Here is a 27,888-nt window from a genome sequence, read left to right on the forward strand (position 1 = left end):
CGTACTTGACCATGGGATCAAAGTTAACAAATAGTTAATGGCAAATCAAAATAAATAAGCTAGAAGGGTGAATTCCCAAACAAATTTCTATGAGCAAAGTGCATGAACATGGGAGAAAATGTTTGATAACTGTTGAAATCTCTTATAGCGTTTATTTGCTTACAAGCAGTTAAATAAAACAATGAGAACTTGAATTACAGGTAGTTCTGTTCAATATTGACCCATCAGCTGCTTAGAAAGACAGCAAATAATAGAAGAATAACCATGCCAGAAGTCATTTCCATGCTTTGGCTTTTGTGTTGAAGTAACAACATACAATGTACAATTGTTGACTCCTTATATACACTAAATTTTGGTGTTCAGCCAGTATTAACAGAAGTGCTGTTCTCTGTAGCCTGGGAAATCCAAATTAATCTGTGACTTTCAGGACCCTTTTCAAGTCTGGTGCTGGATCATTTTCACTGGAAATTACGTCGTTGCACTCTTGAAAGGGGAAGGTCACACAGCTCAGTTTGAATTCTTGCCTTGGAGTTGGTTTCTCACTTGATTGTTTTTTTTTTTTTTTTTTTTTGTGTTTTTTTGGTTTTTTTTTTTTTTTTGGTCCAGAAGTGGGAAACACATTAAAGATTAGTTGAATAAGGCAGAGGCTGAAGGATGGTAGAGTGTTAGGATTCCTGGATCGTTTCTTCTGCCTAAGACTGGCAAGGCCACACAATATACCTAATAAAAACATCCTTAGGCCAGGCCAGCCCAGCCGTGGGCACTCAGCATAACTCAACCACATCCTTTGTGTTCCAGTGCTGGAATGCTGGGTTACAACCCAGCAAACAGATTTGAGCAAACACAGATAATGCTGCAACGTTGCTGCCCAGCAGGAAAAAAGGCAGCTGCCCAGGGAACACTGCAGTCTTTGTTATTTATTTTGAAAATTTGTGAAAATGTGGCTCTGTCTTCATTGTTGAATGTAGAGGGGGGGATTATGTAGCTCCTTTTTCAGTCACACGGCCCTAGAAAAATAATTTATCTGCTCACCAGTTGTTTCTGCCAGAACATTTGCAGACAATTCATAGACCTGTATAATCTTAAATAGGGCTTTGAAAATTAATGATACCGCAAGATACTGAGCACTCCTGGAGCTGTTCCTCCAGCAGGTGATTAGTATCTCGAAAATGTTAATGAACTTGAAAAATTCCCCTTTCAAGAGCAATCAGAAAGGACTCTGTGAACCTACAGTGGTTCATAGTTCATAGTGGCTCATAGTGGTTCCTGGTTCATAGCTGCTGTTCTTTCATGTCCAGTCCCACACTCCTTTCTTAGCAATGAACTGATGGGTGACACGGAGCACACTGTAGCACATCATTTTTCTTTTCTTTTTTTTTTAAATCCTTTTGAATTCTCCCCAGTGCCAGTGGCCAGATATTTTTTTTTTCCCCCAGTTGGCATTAATCACCCTTGCCTTGCACAAAGGCAAGTGCTTGCCTTAGCCCTGATTCAGCACCCAGAACTGGTTCGCTGACTCCCCAGACGGATGACACGACACCTCCAGACGTGGTTAATGCCCCATGATCGGAAGTTCCTGTGTTAATGTCAGCAGAGAATTAGAGAAGTAATGAGCTTCAACCCTTCAAAGTCCAGGTTCCCAACCTTTGGGAATGGTGCAGGGAGCTGCAGTGTTGTGCTCCTCCAGACTTACACGTTTTAATTCCTCCTGCCCCACCCATCCTCTTATGGATGAGGGGGATCCCAGCCCTGGGAAGGCAGGACGCCTCACAGCTCCTTGTGCCAAGTAAATTTATAGATGAAGCATTAATTGCTTTCAGCCTCATGCATGTTCACTAATAAACGGATGTGTAAACAGGGAAAGGAGAGGGAAGAAAGAAGGAAACTACCCTTTTAAATAAAAGACGAAAATGTGGTAAATATGGTAAGTATTACGCCAAGGTCTTCGCAAAGGCTTTCCCTCCAATTTCTCTGATCAATCTGAAATCTCAATTCAAAACTCTGTGTGGGTGATGTGTGTGGATGTGTGTTTCCATGTGCCATCAATTCCAGCCATATCCTCCTTGTGATCCAGCCTTCTGCTACACTTTCAAATCTTCAGGCTTGCCCTTAAATCAAACTGGCTTTTCAGAAAATGTAATTTATTTTAATGACTAATTTCAAGTCATTGGCTTCTACTTCTTGATTCTCAAATATATATGACTTCCTCTTGCTCTCTGCAGTTTTCCATTTCATAAAATGAGTCGTGTATAATAACCTATATGATTAAAAATGAAACTACATGGAAAGGAATGAGGTGGCAGAAAAATCATTATCCGATCAAATGACTGTTATTTTGAGGGAAATCTCCAGGAAGGATGATAAAGTGAGACTGTCTAGCCTTGAAATTATAAATAACTATTATATCTTTATTTTTGAAGGGATCACCAGTCTGCTTGCCAATGGAGTTTACAGTGCTGCATATCCTCTGCATGATGTAAGTGATCTTGTAATACATTTTACATGTCTGCTGCCTGTCACCAAAAAAACCCTCGTGTGTTACGTGTTAATGGCATCATCCCAGACAAAAGTGTTTTGGTTCCTGACTTCCTGCTCGCTTGTACCACGACTGCAGGAATTCCTGCAGGTTGTTTCCATTGCTCTGCTCGGTTTTAATGGATTCCCCCACCTCTGTCCTACATTTGGTGATCTTAAGTGATGCTGGAACGTAACGTTAGAATTGTTTCGGGGAGTTTAGCAAATTAAATGCTTCTGTTATTTTCTGACCTTCTGCTCAGGAGATCCCTGGCATCAGTGCTGGGAAACATATTTATTCCTGGGGAACCAAGGGCTGGTTCCCTCGTTGCCTCCCTGAATCCCCTCTGGCTGCATGGAGGTGTCAGGAGCTGTGTGTCTGTGCCATCGGTTGCCACTGGAGCAAAAACCATCAGCATTTTCTGAAGTAACATATTTCCTGGGACTGGGTGTGACTGCAGACCATCTAACTGATGAAACCTGCTTTTGGGCAGTTCACTGAGATGTCAAGAGTGTGTTCAACTGTGGTGCTTGTGAAGAGGGTTATTGAGGGCTGAGGAATTTTGGTGACACTCATACCCGGGCTGCGGGTCCCCGTCCCGCCAGAGGGGCACACAGCTGGATGCTGATGGCATTTTTACTTAGAAGTTCGAGGGGCAGCTAGAAGTGACAAACACACACTCAGAAAAGCTCAACAGATGTCAAGGGGCTGTGGCAGTCACTCTCTGTGTGAGCATCCGAGGGCTGTCGAGCCTGGTGCCGGTTTTCCGGCCTGGGATGTGAGGATGAAATGTGTCTCCCCAGTTTTCTGCTCCCCACACTCACACTGGTTTCACATGGGACTGGGAGAATTTTGTCTTGGAGTAACCAGGAACAGAACAGCCTCTTTATCTGCCTGATGTTTATCATGAATGTCAGGACTCTCAAACTGCAGCTGTATCGTGTAGAAATCAAGAAAGGCTGAATAAACTTCTCTGCATGTTCTTGCCTCACGTCTTTAGACAGCTACTGATAGTCTTGTATGTAAGTTATTTATTGCCTTAGTTTACTCCTTCATCTTATTTAAAAATAGCTCCAAATTAAAACCTCAAATCTAATCAGCCCTGAGTGTTTGGATCTGGATAGGGATCAGCTCTCTCAGCTGGTTTCTTCTCTTTCAAGTGGACTGAGCTGAACCCCAAATACCATGGCAATACCACATCCTTTCCCCTGACATTTTTAGGCCACCTTTATCACTTATTCATTCCTTTTCCCCCAGTGACAGACACTATTACTCTTTCTTAATGTGCCTGATGACAGAGGACGAAGTGTGCCATGACAAATGGACTCCTAAAATACAGCATTATTTTACAGCTTGCTTTTTCTGGTTTTGATGCATTAAGTGAGTGGGATACAGGGGAATGCAAATACAGAGCAGTCCTGGGCACAACTCACTGAATGACGCAGATTTTCTCTTTTTTTAAAGGGTGACTATGAAGGTGAAAACGTGGAACCCAATGACAGAAAAGTAAGTTGATACAGAGGGGGTTTAACATATTCACGAGAGTCCCAGCCTGAAGAGTCACCTGTTGCAATCTGGATGTTTGCCAAGATTCCACAGAAAATACTGCAAAAAGGCACTAAATGCCAAGCAGTAGAAGTACAGAAGTACTTCCCAGCTTTTAAATTTGCCCAAAATGTGGAATGCAGTACAACATGTATAAATAAGCAGTATATATGGTATGTCTAAATAAGGAATACGTATAAAATACCCAGCTCGGTAATGATACGGTTCATGCCACGTTAGTAAGAACATTGACAGCATTTCTGTGTGACTCCTCCTAAAGTTCAGATGATTTCAGGCCAGCTCTGATGAGAATATGCTCAGTCATATTCTGGTATCTGTGTCAGATACAAATCCTGCTTCATTCCATGGCGAGCTCCGGTCTCAGCACTGCAAACTCTGCTGAATTAATTTGCTGCTGATCTGCAGTGTGAGGATCAGAACTGGTGGTGGGGGGGGAAGCACCTGAAAACACAAGCGTGAAAGTGACTGGGAAAGATAAATATGGAATATTTATCAGGAATAAGAGGTCCCCAGCAAAGCTTTAATGTGGGCTCTTCGGGCAGAAACTGCCCTGTGGATGCACAGCGTTTCCTTTCAGTCCGTGGTTTAAATTGTGGTTTTATTGTCTGTGTAGTGAAAGACATGAGTTTATTGCAGTAAAACAAGTGGGAATTATTCTAAGGAAATACTTTTCATAAGAAAAACAACAAAAAAACCAAACAAATTTTCGCCCTTTGTGGAAATGTTGATTTCTTAAATTCAAAGTGCAGTTACTCCACCCTCCCCATCACGCTTCCCTAAAGAAGTCTGGCTTTTGTTTCTGTGTGTCAGACAAAACCTGAAGTAGAGAGGTTACAACCAGTTCTCTCAGGAGGAGCTGCTAAATTTGGGTGTCATGTGGTGGCTTTTAGACCTGAAACTTTGCCTTTCCGGTTTGTTTCGTGGTTTTGTCTCCAAAGAAATGCTCTGGACGTGCATTTCTCGTAGGAAAAGGAGATCCAAAGACTTTCAGGTTGGACATATAAAAACAGGTACCCAAAATTAACAGTCTGCTGGGCCTTTAAGGTGCAAATGGCTCGTCAAAGGACAGTGGATGTTGTCCCCCTCCCTCTATTGATTTGTGTTAAAAATACCACATACCTGTCATTTCATCTTTAAGCAACACAACACCCAACCAAAAATAGGATTAAAGTCCATATTTTATGGAAGTGTCTGGATTATCTTCTTCACTGCTAGCATTTCAAACCTCACAAATTCACTCATTTCACAAGTTCGTTGTGTGTTTGGAAATGTTTACCTTGGCTTTTGACTTTAAGTTCCCTCAAATAATCTTTTGGTGTCTTTTGGCGTGTTTCTTCTGGTTTCTCGAAGCTTTCTTTAATCTAATCCAGTGCTAAGCTAGGTCTGTGCCTTTTTTTAACAAGAAAATTAAAGATTTGAAGCATAGAAATGAAGTAAATATTTAGGTCTAGTGTGCTGATCTCCTCTAATCACGTCTTTGAAGCTGTGCTTTGAATATCAGGCTGATAAATGTCAGGATAAATGAGATAATTCATTTGTACTTTAGACACAAATTTGGTTTCGAGTTGCACAAAACTAAAACATGGCACTGATGCAAAATCCCTTTAGCTGAGTATTTTCCTGATATGCCTGACAAGCTTAGATCACAGAAAAGGAATCCAATTTACAGCACAGACTTAGTTGTAAAAAAGAAATTAAAACAGAGTGCACATGGATGTCAAGGTGCCCCAAATCGTTGCTTCCCAGACATAGGCAACGGGCCTTAAACTTATGGAAAATGTGGTTAAAAGAAACCTAAAGCAGAATAAAAACAAAATATACAAGCATGTTGCTGTTTAGTAAAGGCCTGCTGTTAGGAGTCAGTTTCTGCCTTTACTGTTGTAAGGAAATTAATAAAGATTAATGATTTTGTGTTGCTGAGGGGAAAACCCACAGTCCACTTCACATTTTTGACGTCAGGTTTCTGTAAAAGTTAAGGAGTTGCTTTTTTTTTTTTTTTTTTTTTTTTCTTCTTTTAATGACTCGAACCATTTGCCTGAGAAGTACAGCAGCTGAGCTTGGAAAGTCTGTGTTAGTGGTTTGTTTGGCAGGAGAATTCCAAAACTGCTCTAGAAACAGTTGCTGGCTGCGTGACTTCTCCGTGATAAAAGTGTGAGCGGGAGGAACGGGCACGGGCAGCGGTCAGGCTCTGGTCTGCCCTTCATTTCCCCGGGGAGATGGAGGAGTTTGATATCTGTCAAGGTTCTCATGATAAAATAGCCTGTATATTTAGGGAATAACATCCTGTTTGGGCTGTTTGCTGTGAACAAAATTCGTCATGTTGCCCTCCCTCTGACGATCCCGGTTTAGGTCTCGGTTCCCCTTTGAGTTTCTTGCAAAGCTGCACTGGGTGTGCAGCCCTCACCCCACCCGTGGAGGGTTGTGTAACCAAGCTCTGGCATCTTCTTTTTGTTTCATTACCCCACATTCAATGAAAATAAATACCTCAGCAATAATCAGTTTATGCTCTTACATTTGGGGGGAAGGGGGGAAGCGATTGTGTTGTTGAATTAATAAAAACAGAAGTGACCGTCCAAGGGTCTCCTTGAAATATCAATCCTTGCTCCAGGAGCATTTACCAAGTTTATGTCGCTGGGATGAAGCAGGGAGAGAAGCAGTAAAGGGAGATCTGACCTCACAAGCAGATATAAAGCTGTTCTTCCCCCACAGAGGAGGTGCTGGGTGGCCAGAGAGCCCAGTTCATCTTCTTCAGTATTTTTTGGATTTCTTGTTCACTCCGTTAGCTGAACAGAATAAATAAAATAATCAGGTCTGAGAAGAACTATTTACATATTTTACAAAATAAAGGATAAGTTGAAGGCCTCAAAGGAACCTATTTTTGCGAGGGATTCGATTTTTTTAAATCAGTAATGGGGATCATTGTTTTCCTTGGGCCATATCCTAACCAAAAGGAAGAGTGGAAATCGTTGGGTTCTTGTGGCTTAAAGCTGAAAAACATCCTAAATGCAGCCTTTGAGGCACCTCTGCCCAGCACCTCTTGATGGATGCTGGATTACATAGTTTGTATAGCAAAACCAAACCAGTTTATCCTAATTTTTTTTTTTCTGTCTTCTAAAAGCTCAAAGCATATTCATCTTTGACATCCATTCTGCCACGGAGCATAAACCCAGGACTGCTCTCCCTGTCTCTGCTGTGGTTATCCATCAGTCCAGTTGCTGAAGAGCCTTTTAATGTGCTAGAATTCATCACTGTGTTAGAGCATGCCAAATCAGCACATTTATTTTTTTAATACTTAATGCAGACTGAGTGCATTGGCACGTTGTGAGTTGAAACTACAACGGGGTGAGACCAGACACACACACCCCCAGTGTGAGCTCTGCAGTTTGCTGGGGCCGAAGGAGAACACGCTGCTCCTTCAGCTCTCACCTCTCCTTTCTGTTTTGCAGCTCCTGTGTGAGGAGTGGGCGAGCTACGGGGTGTTTTATAAATACCAGCCAATCGACCTGGTGAGGTGAGAGTTGAGCCCTTAAACGTCGTGTTTCCACGGGGCAGAGGTGAAGCTGTGCAGAGAGGTGCTGATGGGGGTGTCCGTGCCCTCAGTGCCACCCCAGGGGATTCTGGAGAATGGGAAACTGGGAGAAAAGGAGTTTTTGTGTGAATTTAGAACGTGCATCCCACCTAGAGTGGAAGCTTTCTAATTTTGAATCAATTCTGTTTGCTCATTATGAGACTATCTGAAGAAAACAAGGTGCTTTTTTTAAGAGGATTCGCTCACAGAAGATCTAAAGATACCAATTTGCAGAGCAAAAATGTGGGGGGGGAAAAATGACTAGTTGGGCTGGCTTGTTTTCATGGTGCCTGTATCTCTGGATGAACTCCAAGCATCATGAGAAAGAGAGTCCTCTGAGAAGAAAAAAATTCCCACAGGTCATCAGATCTTACTTTCTCCATGCTTAATCCATCTGTGATTCATAATTTTAGCCACGTTTTATTTTAAGAAATAGGAAACATTTTTCTCTCTCTCTCTCTCTCTCTCATTTCTTTTTTTAAAAATTTATTTCAGAAAATACTTTGGAGAGAAGATTGGGCTATATTTTGCCTGGCTGGGAGTTTATACACAAATGCTCATTCCAGCTTCCATTGTCGGGATTATCGTTTTCCTCTATGGCTGTGCCACTGTGGATGAGAACATACCCAGGTAAAACAAATAAATAAATAGATTCTGTTGCTGGAGGGCACTGGAAACTCAGAGTTATCTTCCTTTAGAAATGTTTAGAAATGCCCCCTACCAAGGGCACAAAAGAGCCCATTTTAATCTCGTTAGCATTTATTGTTGATTTTACACGTGGAGTTTGCACTGATGTGCTACAAATAATTCTTGGCCAGTTGCTCAGGTAGTTGGGGTTTTTTTTCCTAACTGAGACCATTATGTTAAAACAAACCAACAAAATACTGCTAATGATGGGGTTTGGTGCTTCCCAGCACAAAATGCTGAGGGAGGACATTGTGTGACTTAGAGAAGCATCGAGCATGTACATCGCTCAAATAAGCAACTGTGATCAGATTAACAAAGTCTTGATGTCCTCCTATTTTTAATCCTTTAGTAAGTTTTGCATTATGATGTTTTTAAAGCCCTCTGATTTTGCATTATTTGCCCTTCATGCATCATCAAGCTGGAGATGCAAATTACATGGTTTGTACAACAACCATGAGCCCTGAATAACAAAGCAGATAATGGATACAGAAAAATAGATTTTTTTTTTTTTAATTCATTAAGACTGCTTTGTACTGCTTCCAACAGTTAAAGAAAGTCAAAGGGAGGGTCACTGTTGCTATTACACAGATGGAGCACAGAGAAGATAAATTGGTTGAACTCCAGTCTCTTGATACTTGTACCTTATCTATCACTGTAGTTAGAATTTCAAAACAAGAATACTTCAGTTTTATTTTATTCTGTAAGATCCTATAGGAGAAAGGGATCAGCAGCCATGAGGATTTCAGCCCCTGCTATGGTGGAGGTTACAGACAGGACTGCTCTGAGTTCTCTGAGTGGTCTCTGATGGTCCAAAAGACCATCAGAGCGTGAAGAGGGAGCCCCACTGACCATGCTTTTCCCACCTCTCGTTGCTTTGTTGCAGTATGGAAATGTGTGACCAGAGGAACAACATCACCATGTGCCCCCTGTGTGACAGAACGTGCAGCTACTGGAAGATGAGCTCTGCTTGTGCGACTGCCCGTGCGAGTCATCTGTTTGATAACCCTGCAACTGTCTTCTTCTCAGTCTTCATGGCTCTCTGGGGTGAGAAGATCTGTGCCTTCATGTTAAGTTTTTAATTACTTACAACAGGAAGGAAAAGAAGAGATAAAGCAGTGTATTTATACTCAGGCAGTTAATGATGTAAAGAACGTCTCTTTTTTTCCTTCCTTTTTTTTTTTTCTTTCCCGTGAATCTGCCACGCCCAAATTTATATTCTGGACTGGAGGCTAAAATTCAAAAAGTTGCTCAAGCTGAATATCAAATGAAATTGTTAAGCATCTGTCATAAAGCTGCTGCGTGGTCTGTCAAAATTTCATTAACGGGATTGCACAGCTTGCCAAAAAAAAAAAAAAAAAAAAAAAAAAAAAAAAAAAAAAAAAAAAAAAAAAAAAAAAAAAAAAAAAAAAAAAAGTCTTTGCAGAGCCAGCTTCCACTTTAGAACATTACAGAAGAAATGTATTAATGTACTCTGGGGTTGAGGGGAGGGCTCTGGGGGGGGAAGTGTAATGGCCTTTAGCATCTTCAGGACAAAGCAACATTGATTCCCGAGCGTGCTCTGAGATGCAATTAAGTTTATCAGCAGGCAGACCCTGAAGTGGGAACAGTGGCTTTGGAGGTATTTTTCCTGCTGCTGGCTGCCCTGGTGCTTTGAGCACATCACTTAACCTTTCCCGGCTTGTCTCTGGAACTTGGGTAAAGGTATTAACCCTCTCATGAGACCTTTGTGAGAGGGTCCTCAGGAATGGTGATGGAGGGCTCTTCTCATCCCTGCTGGAGGAGGGGTGGGGACCCCATCCCCCGGCATGGGCACTGGGGGAGAGGAGTTTTGGTGGCCACGTACTCCCAGCATCAGTGAGAGCAGCACAAGATGATGTTTGTCTTCCTGCACACCTTGTGAATTAACATAACCTGGTTTGGATTGTATTTCATCTTAATAATATACCCTGAGTTTTTGTTTGTTCTGGGAGCTGCTTTTACATTACCATACACCTGAACAGATTTAAGTAAAATTCGGCATAATTCAGTTTAAAGCAGTGTCTTTTTGGCCAAGGTCTCTGTTTGAGATGATAATGTTTTAGATGATGCAATGCTAGGAGCTCATTATCAAGTACCTTAAGGAGAAGGGCTAGGACAGAGGGATTTTGGCAACAGTGGGGTGCAGGTTTGGAGGGAAGGCTGGGAAGTGGTGGGGGGAGGTTGAGCTCAACCAGCTTTGCAGCAGAGAGGAGGGATTGCTGTCTCACAGATCATCATCTGGCCACGCAGCATTTAGGGAGAAATGTGATGTACCCCAAAGCAAGATGCAGTGTCAGATTTTAAACAGTCCAATTCTCTCATGCAGAGAGTCAAGTATCAACTTCTGTCTCCCTTATTTACCATTATTGTGAACCCCACGTGGATCTTTGGCCCTGTTGTCCAAAAAGTAGCAGTTTGTCTCCCTTTCCATAGCAAACATGGGTCTCTTCATCCATTTTTTTACAGTCTTGGACAAAGTAAAGAAGACTGGCAGAAGCCAAATTCTGGGCTCTGTACAAAATCTGAGAGAGTTTTGAAGTGGGATGTGAAGCTCCTCAAGTTCTTTGGAATCAACCTAAAATTACATCGTGGTGCAATACCACTTAAAACAAATGTTGTTGCAGAGAGATCTTTTTCAGTTGGGAAAATAAGAACTCTTTCCATGTAGTTCTGAACTTATATTATTGAATTCATGTACAGTTGAAGAGCTGAGGCAGAGGAGACCCAAATAACCTGCTCAGGACACAGGGCACCCTTAGCACAGCAAGAAGATAAGCCCAAGTTTAGGGGTATTAAGGTGAGCAAACATTAGGCCAGGCTTTCTTTGTATCGTGGTGGTGTTTTAACACCCTGGCAAACTCTGCTCCCACAAACCTTAAACTGGCTATAGAACCAAAATGAGCCCTGGTCAGAAGTTCAGCGTTAAACATGGACTCTAGCCCAGTGCTGTTTGGTATTAAATGGCATTAAAAATGTCAGAGAATCCAGATAAGATCGTCTGGACAGCAACCTTTGGGAATTTTTAAGCTCCGCGTATGCTTAACGAGCGCAGATGAAATATGAAAATGCAGGTGCTCCTGGCAGAGCAGTGCTGCATCACTCCCTGGCACCTTCACTGAGGGCTTCTGAAACGAGCTGGCCGTGTTTCAGACAGTCTTTTCATCTTGCCCTGTTGTAAGCCAGTGCCACAGAAGGGTTTCTAGTAGCACGAGGGAACGACATCCCGTTCGTTTTCCGTGTTCCTGGCTGCACGCGGGAGCTTGCAGATCCCGGCGTGAGAACTGCTGGGAGAGGGGAGGCAGTTCCAGGGCCATGACACAGACCCTCTTAAGGCACAGCCACGGCCATCCTGATTAACAGGAAGCCTGTGGCTTGTGAAGAGGCTCGGTTGTAACTTTTCCATGTGAGAGTTTCGCTTGGAAGGCGAATGAGTGTCACGGCCCAAGCCTGGCTCCAGTCATGAGGGTGTCCTTTCCTCTCTTTTCAACTTTCTTACCCTCTCCCTGCCTGTGTTTTTCTCTGGATATGAGTGTTTCTGAGCACATCTGTTAATACTCACTGCAGGAAACTCCCCTGGGAACACCATTTCTTGGTAGACTTGCCTCTTTCATAATCATTTATTTATTATACAACTCTGGTGTATTCCCAGCATCTAAATATGTCCTCTGAGAACTCACTCGGTCTCAGGGGCAGATAGACTGATATAGACTGGGATCATTCATTGGGACTCAAGAATTGCTTTAATGAGGTTTTTTTCTGTGAGTCTTCTCCATCAAAAAAAAAAAAAAGGCAATGTTTTTAGTGATAAAAACCCACAAAGGCTTCCTCTCTCACAGCCTGCCCACCACCAGCCGTGAGTGTTCGGGTTTGGGTGTGATGATTAGAGCCAACCATACTGTTAAGACCTTTAGATGGATGTAATTACATGACACAAAAATGCTTTATCTTGACATCTTTGAGGGAATAACCCTACCATCGGTTCAAGGTTAGTTAAATCACTCACGTTTTATACAGATAAAACACGGGCTTGTTTGCACTTATGGATGAAATTATATGCAGATGAAGACCATTAATCACACGTACAAATATTTAAATAAGCTTGGGTGCCTGACTTTCTTAGACCCCTTAGAAATCGCAGGCACCTTTCTACGCGAAGCTGTGGGTGCGACAAATGCCCTTTATTTATTTTTTTTTTTAGCTTACCTAGATAAAACATTTGACTCCTGACCCATCAGTATTTCCCAGACAGACGTGACTCTTGAATACAAGAGAACAAAAATGAAGCTGTGTGGTATTATATGTCAAACTGTTGTTTCAGCTGCCACCTTTATGGAACACTGGAAGAGAAAACAGATGCGTCTCAACTACAGGTGGGACCTGACTGGGTTTGAAGAGGAGGAGGTTTGTCCCTTCAGTTCTGACTCTTTCGCTTCCACCGTGGTGTTACCAATAGCTCCTCACCCTGACCTGACAGACTTTGCCTCGTGGGGAACCGTTCTTGGGGTGTTTCCATCGTTTAGCAGAAAGGAAAATCTCTATAACATGAGCTGTTCGAGTTTTTTTCTGTAGCAAGGGTATGACTAGTATGTCTTGTTGCCGCAGAAATGTAATTGTATAGCCACAAAATGTGATTTTATTTTTTTTTTTTTGAAGCGTGTAGTCGGGTCACACCTAGTGTGTAGGCATGGAATATACAGCTCAGAGCTCACTGCTGGGCTGATGTCAGGGTGCCAACAGCTAAGGACCTCATTCATCACACACTGCTGTAAACCAGGAATGAATGTACTGGAGCTGATAAAGTTACAGCACTGTAAAATAAAGCACTGAGAAATTCCTGTTAACTTTAACGATGCAGGATCAAGCCCTGACTTGGAAAATACCTCAGAAAGCACTGCCAGACCTGTGGGCTTTGGGGCATTGGGAGGGACACAATGTGGAGGTGGTGGGGTTTTTTTTCATTGACTAAAAAAAAAAAATATCCCCAGCCAAGGTCATACTAAATATGCTAAAAAACATAAAGGGGAAAAGGGCTGAATTTGTATGAAAAAAGGTCATCAAAATCAATGGAGGAAAGGAGAAGCTGAAAAGCTGCATCCCACCTTTTTGCTTTTAATTCTGTCACTTTGCAAAAAAAACCAAAGGAGGCGCCTTCCTGGAGCAGAACACAGTCCCAGCCCCCCCCCCTCCAAGCCTTGCCCTGCTGTTGTTATTAAAAGAACTATGACCTCCCTTGTCATATCTCGAGATGTTCTAAATAGATACACAACAAATACTGCTCACGTGAAACCAAACCCTGCCCAGCTCGCTGAGCCTGGCACAGGCATCGTTCCCCTCGCCCCCAAAGTCTTTCTGGTTGAATTATCCCCTCCCTCCCCTTTAATATGTTTATCTCCTTCCTTAATATATTTAGGGGCCCTGTGCCAGCAGCCTCTGTGCCGTGTGCTGTGCTGGTTCATACCTGTTTACTGGGGTTTAACAGAGGGATTTATTCCCTGGACACTATTGTGCTCTTTTATTTTTGGCAACTTGTTGTTATCACACATGAAAGTGGAGAGGATTAAGTGTATCTTTCCGATGTCTATCCCCTTCATGTCTGAGTTCACAGCCCCACAGAGCAGCTGCTAATACAGTATATTTTATTCTGTGTTTTGGGTAGTCAGTGCTGGATAATCTGGTCGTGTGTTTAGCACCGAATTTAGGCTCCTCCTGCCTCTGATCTGGGGGGAACTTAAGCTGGAATCATGTTGAAGAATCAGGGTTTCGAGTGAAATGTTAAAACCCAAAGTGTCTCATCTTGGGGTGTTTTTAGGGGTGCCCGAAGTTCACACAATACTGACAGTAATGTTACTAAATGCAAAACACGAGTAGACTGATTTTTGCCATCTGCTGTACCTGTGTCTGTCTTATGTAATTTTGAAAATATAAATCCAGTATGATCTGCAACTGTTCAGTAATCAAATTTTTGTTTATTTGTTTTTTTTTTCTTGTTTTTCGTGGGTTTTTTCTGGTTTCCTGAAGGAGGCAGTCAAGGTTTGGAAAACATTTTTTTTTTTTTTTAAAATCGCTCCTACCTTTTTTATTCCATGTCTACTGATGAATGCCATCTTTTGATCTCCATTTCTTCTTTTTCGAGCATCAGATTTTCTTTAGATCTCCCACTGGTTGCTTTGCCTTTACACCCTCCCGCTCTCCACTTGTTCAGACTTTTTTCAGCTCCGTTCTGTTTCCCATCCAACGCATAATTTTGAATTCTGACTCTTTTATGAATGCCTAATTATTGTGAATCCGTGAATCTTTCTGAATCTTCTGGCTGTCTCTCACTTCCAATTGTTTCCTCCACCTTCTCCTTCAATGCACATGGAGAATCTGTGGGTGCTGTCCAAGACAGAATTAGGGGGAACGCCCCAACTGACAATTCTCTGGGATCCCAAAGCCAAGTGTTTTGCAAACCTACAGCAGAAAATTGTTTCCCTCACGAGCTGAGGATCACTGAAATTACAGTTAATGACATTCAATTTTTATCAAAAATGTAGGTAATTAAAATCCAAGCATCGTGTCACTTGGTATGAACTGTGCTGTCTGCAGGTTGTGCTGTGTATCTCATGTGTTAAATTTAATCTCTGTAACACTGCACGTGGGTGTCCAGATTGTTCTGCAGTTGCTGCTGTAGAACTGTGAATGATACGGGATTTAACATTTTTTTAAGTACAGTCAGTTGACATGAATGACATCAAGTAAATTGGGATTCAGTTAGAAAACTCAGAAATTATCAGGAAATCGACCTGCAAACAGTCCATGTGTAGCTGATACAGAAAACAAGCAATTTTGCTTTTTATTGAATGTAGCTTGTTTCACAGGATCATCCAAGAGCAGAGTACGAAGCTAAAGTTTTGGAAAAGTCCCTGAGAAAAGAACACAAACATAAAGAGGTATGGTAAAAATATTCATTTGTTTCACTTAGAAAAGACTGAAAAAGAAGGTTGTTACAGCAGGCACTGACCCAAGACTAAGGAATAGGTAAAAAATAGAACTATTGCTCAATTGTGTTTTAATTCCAGGAGTCTTCAATCCTAGAGTACTTGGTGTGTGCCAGGGCACAACACCTGATTAAGTCTAGAAATGCTTTTAATGATTAGATTGAGGAGTATGGCTTGGGGAAACTAATTGAGCCCCATCAAAGGGGTGCTCCTGTCACATTAATAAATCAGGTTTGAGAAAACTGCAACAAACCATCTTAGTCTGTGCAGTAAAAGCACCTGAAGCCTCTCAGGAGAAGTCCTCTGCCGTGCTAGACTTTCTCTGCAAATAAAAACATTACTGAAGAGCACTAACAGCGATTTCCACGCCCAATTCCAGCTTTCAGAACAACTTTCTGCCTTCTAAAAGCACAGCTTCCATTTTGTCCCACTGAACAGCGCGGCGATCACTTTTGCTTTTAACCTGCCCTTTTTGCACCGTTGTGAGAAAGGTGCTGCCAGTCATCCCGAGAGCAGCTAATCACCCCTGAGAGCACCTTCCCTGCCCTTTCCCTGAAGGCTGTAATTCTTTCCCTGTTATCAGCAGATTGATTGGAAAAAGCTCCTTTTCTCCCCCATGTACCAGCTTCCACCCTACCAGAAGTTATCCCCCCCCCTTAACTGCAAGAATTTAGCCATTTATGTGCTGTGGTTTTAAGAAGAGAAGTAAAAACTCCAGCATAAACCAAGCCTGTTGGCAGAATTTCCTCTCCTGTATCTGTTGCCAGTGGCACAGTAGCGTGGAGCCATTCCCTAAACAGGGGTTTTATGGCAACCCTATGAAAATGCCAACTGCAATAACAACATTTACACAATATACTCTTTAGGGGCAGCCTATGTAGATTGGGCTGGTGTTAAAACTGAATTTATGCTTGAGTACCATCTTCTTAAAAGATGCTGCAGAGCTGCCAGTGGTTTGTTCCCATTAATCTGTAGGATGCTCTAAGTGGTTCAGTGCCATGTGCAATACCTTTGTTGCAGCAGATCAAATCCCTTTCAAATCACTTGCAGAAGAGAAAAAATTTGGGCCGCTGCCCTCTTATAGGCTGGGTAAACAATTTTGAATACAGATTTCACTGTATTCTGCTAAAAACCCGTAACATGCTGTACTTTTGAGTATATTAAGAATTCAGGTCTTAAATGTGAAAGACGATTAATTAATGGTGGCCCCCTAAGAATGAAAGTTGAGCAATTAAGAGGGTTTTGGTTTTGGGGTTTTTTTAACCAGACTATTTATAAATTTTTGGGCTGCGTTCAATTTGGATGTTGCTAATTTGGGAAACGTGAGAAAAAGAGGGTTTTTTTTTTTCTGAAAGACTTGGTGGTTATCTTTCATTGGGATCTGGTGTGTTAAAGTTCAAATTCAACAGTTGTAAGACAACTTGGAAATCTTATCGAAGAAAAAATATGTAAAGCTAAACCAAAATTCCTTATGTTATTTTCAAGAGAAATCCGACTAAAAAAAAAATTTAAAGGAAAAAGGTTTTGGAGATTCTTTATACTTCATAAAAGAAGGGCACAATCCTGTATTAGAAAAGGAATATCCTTTGCAGGATTGCCTGAGGTACCCCGAGGATTTGGGGCAAGGGTTTGTCTGTTGTTGTTGTTGTGTTTTATTAACTCAAAGCTGAAACACAAAGCCTTAAGCAGACTAAAAGAGCGTTCACTTGTGCTCAAGTGCTGCGTCAGCTGAGGCAGTAGAGAGTGTGTAATTAATTGAGCAGTGCTTTGTAATGCCATATTGCCCGAAACCCTTTCTTGTTTCCTTTGGCTGCCATCAGAAGCACCGATATTTTCCAGAAGAGACAGCAAACAAATGGAGACAAAGAGTTAAGACAGTCATGGCTGGGGTGAAATTGGTTCTTTTTATTCAAACTTATGAAGGAACTCAAATTATGAGTAATTATGGAAGACACGAATCAATTTGGTTTTCTTTTTGGCTGTTGAACCTTTGTTTAATATTCACATTCAGTTCTGGGTTTCTTCCCCTTCCTCCCCCTGTTTCTTCAGCACCTTTTGGGATGCTGTTTCCATGCTCTGGGAATGGCACTGCATGGCTAATCTTAGATTTCCCATCCTGGACTGGCTTTGTTTTGCAGTGGGGCATGGGCCATGTGTTGAGAGAGCTGCTTGCACTTCCCCGAGACAACGTGCATGTCATGAAAACAGAATTTGACTAAAAATGTTGTGTTCATTACGACGTGTGCATTCGTCTCCTGTGATGTTCCTTTTCTTGTTTGTTTGTTTGGGTTTTTTTTCTGGTGTTTCCAAACAATTCCGGGCATCAAAGTTTGTGAAGGACTCTGGATGAGCAACACTGTTCTAAAGGAATTTTTCAGGGCCAAATTCAGGCAGTGGCTGGTTGACTGCATTTAGGGAGTTTGCTACAAAGACTTTTTATACACAGAATCACAGAATGGTTTGGGTTGGAAGGGACCTTAAAGACCATCTCATTCCAACCCCCTGCCGTGGGCATGTTAACTCCTGTTGGTGTGACCCATTGAATACCAAGGGGATAGTTAAAAATCACTCATATCCAAGGAATTTGAAGTCTCATACCACACACCAAAAAAGATCTTCCCTGTCAGCTCTATAAGTTCACCTTGGAGTTACTCCATACCGTACTTAAATCTGTATTTCAAGTGAGCCAGTTATGCAACTACAAAGCTGCAAATGTTAACTGGGGAGGGAGAGAGGAAGGAGGGGAGTTTTTTTAGGGGAAGCAAAAGAAAATATTTAACAGTAAGAGAGACCTTACTTCATGCTTTCTGACAGCCTATTTGCATGTTTCCTTCAAAAAAAGTATACAGAAAAAAAAAATCTGGTTTATTTATGCTCCCAGTGCAGGCCCTTGACCAGTTTGAACCTGGATCTGGAGTAAACAATTTGCCTGTGTGGAATTGTAGCTGTAAACACTGTGTCTGCATCTTCTGACTGGTTGTGTTTTTGCCAGCCTTTTCTTGCCCCTCTTTGTTTTTGTCACACGTGCAAAATCACACGCTCCTTTTTTTTTTTTTTTTTTAACATGCCCTTTTTTTTTTTTTTTTCCCTCCTCAAAAAAAAAAAAATTTTAGACAGATAAAGAAAAGCTGACGTGGAAGGACCGCTTCCCAGCCTATCTAACCAATTTTGTTGGCATCATCTTCATGGTAAGCACCTGAAATTTCTGTTACTGAGTCGTTGTGTAGAATAGGAGTGATGGAAACATTAGTGAAACTTTGTCAGGTGGAGATGTGGTTCACAGTGGCTTTTTCCCACTTGAAAAAACTTCAAGCATTTTATTGTTTCAGAATCTAAAATCTTTTCAAGGGCTTGAATTTCTACTTTGCCGTCTCTTCCCAGCAAAGAAATAAGAATCCTAAATTAGGGCAGGGGAAAATGAGGGCACAGAAATGGAGATTCCCACCACCACTGATGGGACAAAACCTGTCAGGAAGGGGTCAGGAAGTAGGAAACAGCCCCACTTTGCTACCAAACTCTCTGAAAGAAATGAGGTTGCCAGTTGCAGTCGTGCTGGCGAGGATTTTTAATGCATCGGTCAGGTTTGGAGCTACCCCATCTAACAGGAGAATTGCAAACAGAGCACTTAATTCAAGAAAAAGGTAAAATAATGATGAGAGCAGCCTTCTTCCATTTGCTGATAAAGCATAAGCGTTTAAAACAAATGTTGACAGAAATGACAGTAACTCCAGATATGGAACAGATTGGCAGGCAGATAAAAAAAAAAAAGCTTAAGCCCTTTCCAAAAGTAGAATTCTCCAGACTAAACTAAATTGATTTGGGTTTTTTTTTTAGGGGATAGGGATTTTGTTTTGGGGTTGTTTTTTGGTTTTTTTTAATGCTTGCATTTTTAGAGAATGGAAGTGCAGCAAATCTGATATTCTCAGCCGAAGAATCAGGACCTTATAAGAACCACCTTTTAAAATTATCCCTCCATTCAAACAATGAAAAACTGAGTGAGATTTTACTTTGCCAGGAACTGTGTTGATTTAATCAGGCTTAATTTCAGTTCGTGATTGTGAAAGCACAACAAGCCTGAGTAAGGGATTTGAAGGCTTGTGTTAGAGTTAAGCAGAAATACACCTATTTTTTTCAAACATGGCTTTTTTATACTAATAGAGGAAATACCATGTGTATATGCTATTGCTGTCAGGGCTGAAAGCAAGCCCACTAATAATTTTAATATGTATTTATATTAGTTACTGATAGATAATATTTTACTATTTAGTGTTCAGTATTTGGTTATTAGTAATATATAATATTTTTTTAATACTCCTAAGCAAGATGCTGTTGGTGTCAGGGCTGAAAGCAAGCCCACCAATACTTCTAATTAGTATTGATACTTATATTAATTAGTAATAAATAATATTTTAGTATTTAGTGCTCAGTACTTAGCAATTAGTAATATATAAATTTTTTTTAATACTATTAAGAAGGGTACTGTGGCTGTCAGGGCTGAAAGCAAGCCCACTAATACTTTTAAATTAGTATTTATATTAATTAGTAATACATAATGTTTGAGTATTTATTGTTCAGTATTTAGCAATTAGTAATATATAATTTTGAAAAATACTAATAAGCAAGGTGCTGCGTGTGTCAGGCCTGAAAGCAATCCCAATAATATTTTTAATTAGTAATTATACTCATTAATAATAGATAATATTTTACTATTTAGTTATTACTGATATACAGGATTTTTTTTAATACTACTAAGCAAGAGGCTGTTGGTGTCAGGGCTGAAAGCAAGCCCACTAATACTTTTAATTGTATTTATTTTCATTAATAATAGATAATATTTTACTATTTAGTTATTAGCAATATATAGTATTCTTTTTAATACTGTTAAGCAAGATGCTGTTGGTGTCAGGGCTGAAAGCAACCCCACTAATATTTTTAATTAGTATTTATATTCCTTAGTAATAGGTAATATTTTACTATTTAGTTATTAGTGATATATAGTATTTTTTTTAATTCTACTAAGCAAGAGGCTGTTGGTGTCAGGGTTGAAAGCAAGCCCACCAATACTTTTAACTAGTATTTATATTCATTAGTAATAGATAATATTTTTTTAATTTAATGATCAGTATTTAGCAATTAGTAATATATAATTTTTTTAAATACGACTAAGCAAGATGCTGTTGGTATCAGGGTTGAAAGCAAGCCCACCAATACTTTTAATTAGTATTTATATTTATATTAATTAGTAATAGATAATATTTTACTATCTAGTTATTAGTAATATATGGGGGTTTTTTTAATACTGCTAAGCAAGATGCTGTTGGTGTCAAGGCTGAAAGCAAGCCCACCAAAACTTTTAACTAGTATTTATTTTCATTAGTAATAGATAATATTTTACTATTTAGTTATTAGTGATATATAGTATTTTTTTTAATTCTACTAAGCAAGAGGCTGTTGGTGTCAGGCTTGAAAACAAGCCCACTATTACTTTTAAATTAGTATTTATATTTATGTTAATTAGTAATAGATAATATTTGAGTATTTGTTGTTCAGTATTTAGGAATTAGTGATATATCATTTTTTTAAATACTAATAAGCAAGATGGTGTTGGCGTCTGGGCTGAAAGCAAGCCCACCAATACTTTTAATTACTATTTATATTTATATTTATATTAATTACTAATAAATAGTACTTTAGTATTTAGTGCTCAGTATTTACAAATCAGTAATATTTAATGTTTTTGATACTACCAAGCAAGCAGTTCACATTTGGGTGCCTTTAAGAAAAAGCCTTTTGCGTGTGATTGTGGCATCGCCGCGTCCCTTTTTCCGAGTGATTTTCAAGTCGCTCGCGAAGGAGGATCTTTTCCCGCGGCTCATCCAAGTGTTTGGGAGCCTTTAGTGCAGGAATTGGGTGGAGCTGGGATGTGGCCCAGAGATCCCGTTTCTGAGGCCGCTGCTGAGTCCCAGACTCAGGAGCATTTTTCAGCTTTGGTGAGATCTCTCACCAAAGGCCGGGCCGTTCTCCCCGGCAGGTCGGGCTGACGTTCGCCATCGTGTTCGGAGTCATCATCTACCGGATCTCCACGGCCGCCGCCTTGGCCATCAGCTCCACGCCCTCGGGGCGCTCCAGCGTCCGCGTCACCGTCACCGCCACCGCCGTCATCATCAACCTGGTCGTCATCATCATCCTGGACGAGGTCTACGGCTGCATCGCCCGGTGGCTCACGCAGATCGGTAGGTTTAGGCCCGCGGCCGGTACTTGCTAGGCCGGTTCTAAACGAGGAGGACGTGGAAAAGTGCGGAAAAAGGGTGCTAAAAAAACACCGTGAGGAAAAAAAAAAATAACTTTTTGAGTCATTTCCAAAAAGCGACAGTAAAAAAAGGGTTCAGGAACCTTTTCAGGTGAGTTTTTGTCCGTCTGCAAATGATTGTCGTGAAGGTCAGCCAGATGTGGAATGAAATTGGAATTACTGTTGTAACATGTCTGAATGATGGGATCCTCCTCAAGATATATAAATATAGATATAATATAGATAGATAGATATTATATAGATTTTATATATAGATGTATAGATTATATAGATATCATAGATAGATGTAGATAGATATCACCTCAATAAATATATATATTTATATATTGAAAGAGAATATATAATGTATATATAAAATATATATAAATATATAAATATATGATATATTTTATATAAAAATATATATTATATATAAATATATCTTTTATATATAAATATACATAATATACATTATATATAAAATATGTAAGTATATATAAATATATAATATATATTTTATACATAAATATATATTATATATAAATATATATTTTATATATAAAGATACATAATATACATTATATATAAAATATATAAGTATATATAAATATATAATATATATTTTATACATAAATATATATTATATATAAATATATCTTTTATATATAAAGATACATAATATACATTATATATAAAATATATAAGTATATATAAATATATAATATATATTTTATACATAAATATATATTATATATAAATATATATTTTATATATAAAGATACATAATATATATTATATATATATAAAATATCTATAAAATATATTTTATAGATATAAAAAGTATATATAGATATATATACATATATATTATATAATACATTTATTATATTTTATATGTATATTAAAACTACAGATACACATGTATACATATATATATATATATAAGGCTATACATAAAAACCCCTTTGCTTAAAGGATGTTTTCCCAAAATCTATTCATAAGATCTTGAGGTATTGGAGGTAGGATAATTCCTTAACGCTTTTTTATCCACGTCACATTGGTTCCAGAGGTGCCAAAAACTGACAAGAACTTCGAGGAGAGGCTGATTTTCAAGGCTTTCCTGCTGAAATTCGTCAACGCCTACACCCCGATTTTCTACGTCGCCTTCTTCAAAGGCCGGTGAGTGATGCCCAAGGGCTGCTCAGGGTTTCAGCTTTTCAGCCCCAGACATCAGGTGGTCCCACTCAAAGGCGTGGATTGTGACATAAATTGCCCTAAGAACAAAATATCAGGAAGTATGAAATATATTAACTCCAACCATTGTGCCCTAGATTTGTTGGACGTCCAGGTGACTACGTCTACATTTTCCATTCTTTCCGGATGGAAGAGGTAATTGCATTTCCAGCCCGCCCGTGATCCTGCTGGGTGGGAGCACCCTCTGCCCCCGCCACAGGGATGCAGCAGGTTGTTCTGACTGTCCTTTCCCCTCTCCACCCCAGTGTGCTCCGGGCGGTTGCCTGATGGAGTTGTGCATCCAGCTCAGTATTATCATGCTGGGCAAGCAGCTGATTCAGAACAATTTGTTTGAGATTGGCATCCCGTAAGTAGAGACTTTTGTTTTCGTTTTGGTTTTGTTTTCTTAACAAGTGTTTTTTACAGTGCCTGCGATGCACTGTGTGTGTCCACTGCCCCTGGATGTGAACGTGGCTCACGGGCTGCGTGAAAGATTTTTTCAGTAAGTCTGTGTTTGTAGAGCAGCAGGAGCCTGAGGGGGCTTCAGAGCAGAGTGGAATGACCAGAAACCTGGTCTAGCAGAAGGTGTCCCTGCCCATGGAACAAGATGAGCTTTAAGGTCCCTCCCAACCCAAACCATTCCGGGATTCCATGCCTCTGTGACTGGGAGTAGCTGCATCCTTGCTACGATGCATCCAGCAATGCAGGTGTCTTTGAAAAGTGCTGGGCAATCTGTTGCTTTCCTGCTGGTTAAGCAAGAGGTGTCATGGTGAACAAGTGATTCAATTACAACCATATTTTAGTGCCTGACCCCTTTGATGTATACTTTTATAACATACACCTAATATCCTTCCAGCATATTGTGGCTCTTGCACAGTTCTTATGAAAATAAGTACAGTGCAAGCGTTATGAAATTATGTGAGAATCATGAAAATGTCGTGCCTGTTAATGTAAATAACTGAGAAATGAGCAGAGGATGGAATTGTAACTGAATCATTTCCACTTCCCTCAGAAAAATGAAGAAATTTATCCGATACTTGAAATTAAAGCGTCGGCGCTCTCTGGACCATGAAGAGCACATGAAAAAAAAGCAGCGTTATGAAGTGGACTATAACCTGGAGCCTTTTGCTGGGCTCACCCCTGAATACATGGAAATGAGTGAGTGGGGTGGAAAGAAGGCATTTTAAGCCGTAATTATTCCGACTAATTGGGATGGAGGGCAGAGCTTTTCGAACTGCAGGTTCAGTGGACATGAGGGTAACTTAATTACTGACGTGTACAGTCTTGGATTGCAGCATGTTTCAGCCAGCCCTGGCTGCTCGAAGGCTGAATTGTGCTCCCTGCTGTTCACAAGCCCTTACTTTAGCACGATATTGTAGATATTTTCTTTCAAGCCATGTGACATGTCACTGCCAAGTTTCAAATGCAAATGATTAAATGGCATATTTTATCACCAAGCTCCACCTTACATAGGAAATAAATTAATTAAGATTTGATAATTTCCACACCAGAGTCTTTGGGGTTTTTTCTGAAATCTGATCTAAATCTTCTGAAAGAGAGATGTGTCTCTAGGCCAGGCTGTACTCAACAGATCACACTTAATTTTATTTTTTTTTCAAGTAATGCCTTCTATTGAATGAGACAAATTAGAATATGTGGTGACCTTGATGTTCAGAGCACTTGAAACAGATGGAAATCTAATGCTAGAGGCTAAGAGGTCATGCTGTCAGTTCCTAAAAATAAGAAAAGATGCAGTTACTGAGATCAGCATTTGGAAGTAACAGAGGCGGAGAAAGATGGGGCACTGGCAGTGCTGGGATGAGCATGACATCAGTGCAACATCCTCAGCAAACAAAAAGCAGATACAGGTTGTAGGAAGCAAGTTACTCCCAGCAGAGGCAGAGAATCAGTCATGTCCTTTCCAAAGCTTCCAGTGGGATCGGTGAAGGCTAAAAACCTGCCAGGTGGAACGTGGCAAGTTTAGGTAGAGCTGACACTGTTGCTGCCATAACCCCGCTCCCTCAGGTCATTCCTGTGCCAGCCTTGCCCGTGGAAAAATTGGTTTAGGAGCTTCCCCATCCTTGTGGTTACTTTTCCTCGTGTTTTGTGAGGTGGCAACGGGCCCTTTCCATGCCTGAGTGGAGCAGCCATCATGCAAACTGTGCCTGACGCAGAAAATGGGATTTAATCTCCCAGAACTTGTAATCTTGTCAGACTTTGGGGGATGGCACTGACGTGGTGCTGGAAGCATTTGGTCAATACTGCCCACAGCCACTGAAAGGGGTTTCTTTTTCTTTCCAGTTATCCAGTTTGGGTTTGTGACTTTGTTCGTTGCGTCCTTCCCTCTGGCACCTTTGTTTGCTTTATTGAACAACATCATTGAAATCCGTCTGGATGCCAAAAAGTTTGTTACTGAGCTGAGGAGACCGGTAGCAGTGAGAGCAAAGGATATAGGTAAGTGCTTATTGCTGCTGTATCCCTGTTTGCTTATTCCTGGATTGATGGCAGGATGTTGTTGTGCTGAGTTAGTTTCAATAACAGGAAGATATTTATAGGAAAATTCAAAACATTAGGCTGTGGCTTAGCTGTGAACCGCCATAACTCATCGAGGCTTTGCTTTTAAAATAGGAAGACCAGGGCTTTAAATTCAGATTAATATTTTATTAAGCAAACATTATCACTTTTTAAATCAAAGCAATCAATGCAGTGGCAAAATATCTCACATGCTTCTGCACAACAACGGCCCTTCCCGGCAATGCAGTTTTCTTGCAGAAGCAAAACTTTCCGTGTCTAATAACTCTGGACTGGCCTCAGAAACACCCTTGGGAGTGAGAGGAGATTCAGAAGGCTGTGAGTAAATGTATCCCTACTCAGCAAGAACATCAGAAGGGTGAAGGCTGCAGTGAATGTGGCTGGAACTGGGCTCTGCTGTACAGACCAGTTGCCCCCTTACTGGGTGGGGGCCCAACAGCTCCGGGTGTATGTGACAAGGAAGCTGTTTCTCCCAAATGTTGGTTATTTGTGACTAAAAAAAGGTCGTCAAAATAAAAATAGAAATAAAATAATTGTCTTTATTACGGAGCCGATCAAAGGGAGCAGAGAAGTTTGTGGCCTGTTACTAAAGTCGGGGTTCATTCTGCTGTTGTCCAGGCAGAGCTTTTCCTTGGGCTCATCCCTGTGCCCTGGGATCACCCTAGACTTGAAGAACACATCGTGTTTTGTCAAGGGCTTTGCCATGACTTTGCTTTGGGGGTGTTTTTTTTTTGTGGCTGCCTGATTTGATGCTGTGGGTTGCTGGTGGAGGTGGTGGGGAGAGTGTTGTTGGTTTTTTTTTTTTGGTTGTGGTGGGGTTTTGATTGTTTTTTTTTTAAATTTGTGTTAATTGCAATTCATTGCAATTCAAGCATGGTCTTGTGGGTGAAAGAACCTCACTTCTCTCAGAGACATCCTGAAGTCAGACTGAGAGGGCCACAGACAGAGCAGACAAGTTTTTTAGCACAGGGATTGTCAGGATCAGGAGAGGGACAAGGTCCCACCTGCCTAAGGCAGTGGGTAACCACAAACAGAGGTCTATCCCTGCTTCCACGGACACTCTCATACCTTTTCCTGAAGTTCTGTGCTCTGCCCAGGCTGGTCTGTGTGTGCTCTGCCAGAAAGCCAGGCTGGAGGAGTCTTCCAGGGACATCACCCTGTGTAAAGCCACCTACATCTCCCTTTTATGCCAAGCATTCCTCTATCTCTCTCACACTTGCCTTCCCCTTCCTCAAAGAAGCTTTTAGCTTAAAACCTAAAAAAAAAAAACAAACAGGTGCTCAAACATAGCTTTGGAAGACAGATTTGGGCTCCCTTTGCTTACGGGTCATTAAATTCATTTCTTATAACTTGTTCTTTTTTTATTTAAAATATAACTGCAGTTCGGGTTCTCTTAACACTGTTAACTAAAAATGTAATTTATGTAATTTTAGGGACTAGAACAGAATTTACATGTCTGTCTCCTTCCTTAGGAATCTGGTATAACATCCTCAGAGGGATTGGAAAGCTTGCTGTCATCATAAACGTAAGTAGATCAGCATGAACAAAACTTGAATTCAATAGGCCGGCTTTTCCATTCTGCTCCATTAGTTTTATTTCAGCATAAATCCCTTAAATCAAGTGAAAGTATATGATTTAGAAACTTTTGGGACCATCAGAGAATTAGCTGCAGTGTTTATTTTAAAGTTGTGATAGTAGTAGCAATAATATAAAATAGTAGCTAGTCATTGCAGCTTTTTCTCCATAATGTTTTCATAAAACAGCTTTGCCCTTCAAACAAATATGACCACGGCTGCTTACTTTTGCTCCTTTGAAATACTTTCACTAAGATGATGTATTTTTTAATTTCAGTGCTATTTTGGGTCTGGTATGAGATGAGAATCAAGTTCAGCTCCTCAGAGCACAGTGTCCCTCCGTTGAAAATCTGCCCAATACTCCCGCCCAGAGAGTGTTGAAAACCCTGAAAATATTTTTATTTCAACATCAAAATCCACATCCCAGCCCTTAGAAAAATTTAGCACACCTGGATATATTAATGTATGTGCTTCTCTAGTACTCTATAGGAATAGACATCCACAATGATCATCCTTCTTGCACCCCAGCTGGGGAAAGATGAAAACAAAAGCTGTTTGCAGTGCAGCAAACCAGGGACTGTGTGGGGCTTATGGCCACATGTCCATAGACTCACTTGGGGTTTTTTTTTACATTATCCAGACTAAAAATCCCTTCAGTTTGTCCCCAGGGGTCCGTTGGGCTGTGGCAGAACCATTCTTTTGGTTATTTGGTCTGCTGCCTTAGTTTGTCTTTACTTTTTCTACTTTACTCCTCTTTTTCTTTGGAAATAATTTCTCTATGTTTTTTCTCTTTTCTTCTGTGTAGTCTCTTTGTCAGTGTTATTTTTCCCTCTTTGGTCAATGTACTATTCCTCTTTACCATAAAATAAATAAAACATTTTGTACTGTGTTTGTTCCACATGTACATGAGATTTATGCCACTGAGAATG

General features: G+C 40.5%; 1 protein-coding gene across 1 annotated transcript in view; it reads left to right on the forward strand.

The window, feature by feature from the left end:
• ANO1 (anoctamin 1) overlaps window positions 1-27,888 on the forward strand; it is a 79,049-nt gene that overhangs the window by 45,579 nt on the left and 5,582 nt on the right. The window contains exons 8-25 of the mRNA XM_017839398.1: window positions 1,859-1,924; window positions 2,421-2,476; window positions 3,980-4,021; window positions 7,528-7,592; window positions 8,145-8,279; window positions 9,220-9,380; window positions 12,673-12,755; window positions 14,373-14,384; window positions 15,212-15,283; window positions 17,152-17,229; window positions 18,445-18,519; window positions 21,363-21,564; window positions 22,688-22,799; window positions 22,952-23,009; window positions 23,120-23,220; window positions 23,866-24,011; window positions 25,155-25,307; window positions 26,858-26,910. Coding sequence (XP_017694887.1) covers window positions 1,859-1,924; window positions 2,421-2,476; window positions 3,980-4,021; window positions 7,528-7,592; window positions 8,145-8,279; window positions 9,220-9,380; window positions 12,673-12,755; window positions 14,373-14,384; window positions 15,212-15,283; window positions 17,152-17,229; window positions 18,445-18,519; window positions 21,363-21,564; window positions 22,688-22,799; window positions 22,952-23,009; window positions 23,120-23,220; window positions 23,866-24,011; window positions 25,155-25,307; window positions 26,858-26,910 — 1,670 coding nt within the window. The remainder of the gene's footprint in view (window positions 1-1,858; window positions 1,925-2,420; window positions 2,477-3,979; window positions 4,022-7,527; window positions 7,593-8,144; window positions 8,280-9,219; window positions 9,381-12,672; window positions 12,756-14,372; window positions 14,385-15,211; window positions 15,284-17,151; window positions 17,230-18,444; window positions 18,520-21,362; window positions 21,565-22,687; window positions 22,800-22,951; window positions 23,010-23,119; window positions 23,221-23,865; window positions 24,012-25,154; window positions 25,308-26,857; window positions 26,911-27,888) is intronic.

The sequence above is a fragment of the Lepidothrix coronata genome, unplaced genomic scaffold (assembly GCF_001604755.1).
Source record: "Lepidothrix coronata isolate B3197 unplaced genomic scaffold, Lepidothrix_coronata-1.0 Scaffold408, whole genome shotgun sequence".
Taxonomy (NCBI): domain Eukaryota; kingdom Metazoa; phylum Chordata; class Aves; order Passeriformes; family Pipridae; genus Lepidothrix; species Lepidothrix coronata.